This window comes from Aplysia californica, unplaced genomic scaffold (genome assembly GCF_000002075.1).
Source record: "Aplysia californica isolate F4 #8 unplaced genomic scaffold, AplCal3.0 scaffold00154, whole genome shotgun sequence".
Classification (NCBI taxonomy): Eukaryota; Metazoa; Mollusca; class Gastropoda; order Aplysiida; family Aplysiidae; genus Aplysia; species Aplysia californica.
Genome location: NW_004797424.1, coordinates 666,020 through 673,519, shown reverse-complemented (window position 1 = coordinate 673,519; position 7,500 = coordinate 666,020). Strand labels below are relative to the sequence as shown.

General features: G+C 37.5%; 1 protein-coding gene across 1 annotated transcript in view; it reads right to left on the bottom strand.

Moving 5' to 3' along the window:
* Positions 1 to 6,959, bottom strand: part of LOC101862111 (NPC intracellular cholesterol transporter 1) — a 47,124-nt gene extending 40,165 nt beyond the window's left edge. Inside the window, exon 1 of the mRNA XM_005097419.3 lies at positions 6,738 to 6,959. Within this exon, the coding sequence (XP_005097476.1) occupies positions 6,738 to 6,794 (57 nt within the window). The 5' untranslated portion in view covers positions 6,795 to 6,959. The remainder of the gene's footprint in view (positions 1 to 6,737) is intronic.
* Positions 6,960 to 7,500: the final 541 nt, after the last annotated feature.

Genomic DNA, 7,500 nt, shown 5'->3' with positions numbered 1-7,500 from the left:
TTTAAAAGTTAACAAGTTTAAAAGTTACTTTTAAACTTTAAACAAAAAACAAATAAACAAAACAAAAGCAAAAAAAAAAAAAAAAAAAAAAAACCAAGAAAAAAACAACAAACAAAAAACTTTTGACCTGCAATTAAAAGGCATTTTTCATCCAAATACTTTTTTGTTTGGCTAATTTTCAAAGACTGCATTAACAACTGACAAACTCCACATTAGAAAATCTTGCTTTTCTCCCCCAAAAAGCACGCCAGACAATGTTGTGCACTGGCAGCAACAAAGCATTCACATGGATCAAAACTATTTCAGAAAACACTCAACCCCCTTTTCTAAAAAGTATTAACATTAAAATATGTAACTATGGCGCAAGATGATAAAAGCAATTTATTATACAAAGTAGATAGAAATACAGGCTTAGAGGAAATGGGATGACCATGAGTCACTTGATTTTTTTTACTGTATTCTTATAATATCAACAAAATAGTACATTACAGAATGGTTTTTTTTTCCACTAACACTCATAACAGAGAGAGGATAATAAGTTATGAAAGATGTATCTACTTCACCTCAAGACACACAACTATAGAACAGAAACTTTCACTTCAATAAATTGTTGATCCTGACCTTCTGATACAAACCCTGATGATAAGTTAACCTACATCACATGACAAGGCCTTCTTTGAAGTTGAAGACATGCCATTAGTGATAGTTTATCTCAGGGTATCGGGGTATGTATGTCAGGTATACCACCGCCAAAAAAGAGGGACAACTGAAAGCATATTATCAGTCCTACACCATTGAGAACAAAGGGTTTGGATGACCTAACCGGTGTAGTGTGTACATTTCCTCGTCTTACTATGTCTAACATTCACTGTTTTATTTTATTTCAAACCATTCCATGAGATAAGAAGTAATTAAGTCAAACTTATTAAGAGAATGGGCAAAAGGGGAGCAGACCTGAAAGGACAGGAAAAGTCAACCTTACACATTGCCATAAGTGCCAGGCCAGTTGTAATGAAAGATGGAAAAGTAAGATGGGGGACAGATTAAATAAAAGGATTTTGACTCTGTACCATTGATGAACAAACCAGGTCAACACAATAAACATTCACTGCCAATGATTAACGCTAAAAAAAAAGTTTGTTTGAAAGATATGAAAAGGTGTCCAAAGTCCATACTCCAAACACACCACTTTGCCCGCCTCCCTGGTCTCCTCCCCCCGCCCCCCTTCACAGCTAAACCCATCTATCTTCATTCCAATCTCGGACAATGTCAGAAGTAGGCAGTTTGTACGTTTTGTGACACCAGCCAGTTTCATGAATGTGAAATTCATTATTATGAACTTTACAAATATAATTATTACATTACATAAGAATGGTTGGACACAGATGCTATTCTAGACCATAAAGGTCTAGAGAGATTCTCAAATTCAAAATGTAACTCTCAACTTTTCCTCTGGTCCAAGGAAAGGGACTTTTGAGAAGTTCAGCCCTCTTCTAGGTTCCCTGGTCAATCACATTCCGGATGCATAGCGGATTTATTGCAATGATGGGGTGCCTCAGTTTTGTTTCATTTTAACACAATCCGTAATTTACAAGTAAATATTACTAGAAAACTTGGGAAAGGATTAAGGAAACAAAAATATCTAGATCTAGTTTCTCTTTGTCAAGGCATCAGTTTGGAGATAAATGAGTAAATCCATTCTTACAGTCTTGCATCAATAGAATGATGTACCTGTACTTGAAATAACGTCAAACAAAATTGGAATATTGCTTTCAAACAAAAAGCTGTAATTTCAGAAATGTAAGAAATATGCTCTTGGCCTGATATGATTAGATAGCTGCTGACTTGCTTTCAAAATTTTGGATTGTGTATTTTTTTCCATAAAAATTTATAATTCTCATCATTATCACTCAGTTTAAACCTTGTAATGTGTATGCTTGTTCAAAACAAACCCTTGTTTTGTGTCTAAATGTATTCCTCATTCAATTTCCCTCTATATTTATATGAAGATATTTTGTACATCACCTGTAAAGCCAAATCAACCCACAAGTTAAAACTACCTCTAAACCCCCAAAAACACACACCAGGAAAGAGTTAAAGCATATTTTTTAAAGTGGCAGCATGTTGAGTCATTGACAATTTTAATTTTAGAACCCGAGTCACTTTCCAAACCAAGATTATTTTTCATATTTCCTCTACAATACACCTGCTTTTTCTGCCTTGAAGCTCATTATTCACCTCCCCATATTGATGATATGTGAGGCAGTGTGGTGAAATCAGGCGTTGCGTCAAAATAATGAAAGTCAAGAAACTGGTATTTTTCTTCAGGTTTGGAAATTTTTATCAAATTTCATTTTTTTGGCTTAACAGCTTTCATGCCTTTTAAAGCACACATTTCGGAGTGAATTGTACTGAAAAATGTTGACTTAAGGTATAAAAGATATTTTCAGTTTCCACGGACACTCAAACTATGGAAATAACTCTCTTTGGCATCCATTTTCTTGCTAATTTTACCTCTGAAACTAAGCAACTCCACTTCCTTCAATCACCAATATCTTAACTTGTATCCATGATAAATAGATATTTTTTTCATCAAAAGCATTAGCAAGGCAAATAGACAGCCTTTGATGATAACAATAACTCCAAATTGACGAGCACCCGATTTCAGAGCCACATTTTGTTATTTTTTTGCATTGTGAACGAAGCAGAACTAAATTAAAAATTACTGGAAAATACAAAATTATGAGAATTCTAAATGAAATAGAACAAGTTTAATCCTGGAGGCTCAGGATGAGCCACGATTTTAATTCTGGCAGATACAGAGATAGGAGTTGACCTAAAGAGCCACTTTGGCAAACAAACGTGTACACTGACATAAACTGGTAAAGACCTATATTTTTAGAGATGTTTTACCATAATAAAACTACCGATCCCCCCCCCCCCCCCCCCTCCCTGAAGAGTGTACATCTCCCCTTAAGGACTGCTAGACTTAATGATGGCTAGATCTTTACTGACAAAAACAAAAAAAGTACTGATTTGAAAATAAAATTTTTGGGTTGTAATACCTAAAGTATTTGAACAAGAATGTAAAAGAATGGTCATATTCGATCCTGGAAAAAGGAAGACACGCAGATAAAACAAAATATTATTTATATCAGAAGAAATAGAACCCCCCAACTGCCCACTGTACAAACCACAGCCTGTAGACTCCTGGGTCAGCAGCCCTTAAGATAAAGGACGACTGAGAGAGAGAGAGAGAGAGAGAGAGAGAGAGAGAGAGAGAGAGAGAGAGAGGAGTATGCATAGTGAGAACTTCCAGGCAAAACAAAATGGCGACCCGCGTAGTTTGGCTCGATTCATTTTCTTTGTTTTTTGTCAATTTGATCATCCACACCGATAGACAGTATTCAGAAAAAAGGAAAAACAGGTCTTGTTTCACATCGGGAGAGAAAAGCCAAAGTTGGCAAGTCTCACCAGGGGTGAGAAACCGATCGTATTTTTATTCTCAACCGGGGTGAGAATAGCCACTTCCTTTGGTAAAACGTCATAGGCCTACCATATTTTTAGTGAGTGCTTCTGAATGACTGAAATTAACCAACAACAATCCTACTGATTGTAACTGATTGTGGACCGGAAAAGAAAAAGGCAAAGAAAAAAGAGATTAGAAATGTTCTACGTGGCAGTAGAAGTGGAAATAATAGTAAAGTAGAGTAGTCATCATAGAAAACTCGTAGAAAATACAAGAATGCCAGTAGCACTAGATCTAGATGTCTAGTAGAAAAAGCATTGTCATATACCTCATTTATTATTTAGGACAAAAAGAATCTTTGTTATAATACTTTTGACACTTGGACCTAAAATCTAGATTTATAGTCTAGTCTTAGCTTACTCAACACTAATACACTAGATCTAGACTAGATCTACACACACTACTGGGCCTAGCCTAGAGGCTAGGCAGTGGGACAAATTCCGTAACGAGTGACCACTAGGAAATGGGTTAGGATTATGGCTGGGATTACTAGATGAAAGTGGCTATTCTCACCCGCTGGAAGTTCTCGCAAGATCTACTCCTCCCCTCTTCTCTCTCTTTCTGAATACTGTCTATCGGTGTGGACGATCAAATTGACCAAAACAAAGTTAAAAAATGATGTTAAAACACAAACAAAAGTAAATTAATTTGGTTGTCTACAAAGATGCTACGGCTATTTAACTTTTCGAATCGAGCCGAACTACGTGGGTCGCCATTTTGTTTTGTTCTCTCTCTTTCTCTCTCCACTGCCCACAGACAAAATTGTACGCTTTTAGTAGGCTACAGTTGTAATGGAACGTTTGTTCACAGCACAGAATTCTACAATTTTTCTGTTATCACAGTGTAGAATTCTGTGGTTTAGGGTGAACGCAAAATTTGTTGGCCTAGATCTAGGCTATAACGGTGAACGCGCACCGGATGAGAATAGCCAAAAGACTCGCCTGCACTATTCTCACCCCGTTTGTTAGTATATATATGTAGACCTGCATGTGAGCCTCAACCAGATTGTCTGAAAATTTTGTGCAACCCCCCCCCCCGTAACTTTAGAGCTTTTAAATTGTGGGTGTCATAAAAGGAAGGACTTCCGAGTAACGAGCGACCACCCGAACAAACACAATAAAGAAGAGACCTAAACCTAACCCAAACCCTATCGGCCTACCCCTAGGCCTAACCCAAAAAAGAACCTGCAACGGCCCTCGTGTAAAAAGGCCAGCACAAGTCAAAAAAAAAAGAAAAAAAAAAGAAAGAAATAAGCACACTCCAAAACAAACAAGGAGCATTTATAATTTATAATAAAAATAATATGGCCTACATTGCTATAAAGAGTTTGATACAATAGAATTGGATAAAGATCTCATGAATCCTCCATATAGATCTGTGATCTAAATCTAAATAAATCTAGATCTAGATCTAGATCTAGTAGAACAAGTGAATAGGAATAGATCTAGAATCTAGGCCTTGAACGAGAAATCCGCATCCGATTCCGAAGAGAGGGACTCAGCTGAGTCTAGGGGGCTAGATCTAGATCTAGATCTTTATTCTAAGTAAATAATTCACGCACCTGATAAAATGCGTTTTACAAACATTAATATTACAGCACAACCTATAATATGGTTTGACACAATAGAATTGGAATATGAATCCTCCATTGAGGTCTATAATTTACTATAATGATCTCTATATAAATCTCGATCTAGAGTAGAACAAGTGAGTCGGACTCGAAAGAATCCACATGATCTGAACAATCAGTAAACAAACGAAATTCAAAATGGCCGCTCGAGCAAGAAACTGAAAGTAGATAATTTAAGTCGTCGTACTTTTTCGTATTCGTATTTCTACTCAGGTTCCGACAATTATGTCGGAAACGCCGACGTTGGCAGTCGGCGGTGCGCGCGTCGGCGGTCGACACGAAAACGAAAGTGCCGACAAAGCCGACGGGAGAAAAAGGGGTCGCTGTTACACGGCCAGGCCTCGCACTTCGAACATTGACTAATACAGGTGGGCCTAGCCATAGCATCGGCCGGTTCGCGGGTCGGGGTCGCAATTGTCGGATTTCAGACGATTGTCTGCAAACATGCAGGTCTATATATGTTAGGGTGGTTGCTCGTAAAAAGATGTAGGTAGCGTCAATTGCCACCGAGTGAAGCGGTGTCAAGTCTGAAAACAACACTGTCTTTAGCATTATACATAATGTGTGTCTAATGGGTCAATTTGTTTTCAACTAATTTCATTGGACGAGCATCTAATCTAGAGCTATGGTAGGCCTACCAACTTGGCATGTTTTCAATGAGACGTAGGCCTAGATCTAGGCTAGACTTAGCCTACACTTTGGTGTTGAACCAACACAGGCAATTCTAGAAGTAGGTCACAAACGCACACAAACTCAAGCAGAAATTCATGTTATATCGGGGAACATAAATCGGGGGACGGGGGTCAGGAAAATACACACACACACACACACGGAGGGACAGAGAGGCGAACGGACAACACCTAGCACTCGAGCACAATAAGCTAGATCTACCCGCCAATGCAAAAGAGCTCCAAATTTACTCGGTGGCAATTGACAAAAAGTCAATTTTTGTCAATTGCCACCGCGTCACTCGGTGGCAATTGACACTAGATCTACATAAGATGTAATGGAAGTTCTCAACATGACGCACACTAGATCTAGATCTACAACCACATTAGTATTAGATCTACATACATTACTACACAATCACAATGTTGTTTTACTTCATTTGACTTCAAAGCCTATCCAGAGAAGAGGCAGAGCAGAGGCTAGAATCTACATCTAGATCTAGATTCTAGATATCTAAATTCTAGATAAAATAAATTGTATAATAGCAAATTTAGAATACCAGGCTAAAAATTTTTTATTTAAAGTTATGAAAGGTTCCGTGTTGGTGGTACAACGACGCCTACCTCAACTACCTGGTCCTGACAAAACAAGTGGTATGATGAAGCTGTGCATGTGGCTCACGGGCGGTTATATATTCAAAACCTCACGTCACACCCACGAGAAGCACAAACAAAATTTACAATGATACCAGTAGCACTAAATGATATCTAGATCTAGATCTATCACAAAATAAATGAGCTCTCTGAACTAAACAATTAAATTTAATAAGTTTAAAAGTCGAAGTTAAAAGTAGGCTAGGCTACAGAGTCGGAGCTCAGTTAGAGAAAGTTCAAGCACATCACAACTTACGTAGTTAAACAGTCCAATGAAAAAGATCAGTGAACCAAGTTGGGAGCTGACACCCATCTTTCTTTACGGGGAATCGTTGTCACGGGTAAAACAGGCCACCAATAATTTGTCTTGTGTCCACCTTCTTTTCCGCTCAGCTTATATAGCCTATCTTGGCTATGGACACGATCTCTATGGCCAAGGCCAGTCGTTATCACTCAACCTCACACCCTCCTAGTTACTATCTTTACAAATAACCCGGAAGCAGAAGAACTGGTGATCAAGCCAAATTTTCAAAAACTATGAACGGTGCAAAGCATGTCACAATCTGCTGTGAAACAATTGAAACAAGACACGGTACACAGTACATAGTAAATAAAGCATAATTTACTGCATGCTTAGAACAGACTTGCTCTGTCTTTATTGATACATTTATTATAAGCCTATAGTGCTTTCAAACTTCAATAGTACAAGTTTTGTGGATCGGAATAAAACAAATTTAACGCATTATTGTTTTAACTGCTCAGAGAAAAACATTACAGAACAGAAATTAAGAAATCCCTTGTACGTACGCAAGCGTTTTTATTTTATTTTACTGTTTATCTTTCAACAGTCGACCTCATCACTCCTCATGAATGACGAATATCTAGATATCTACGTTTACACGACTCTTCAAAATAATTGCTGTCAGGTAGAATCTATATGATTTTGTTGGCACTCGCTGAACTTTTCGGGGTTTTTTTGGTTTGTTTGTTTTTATTTTTATTTTTATTATTTATTTTTT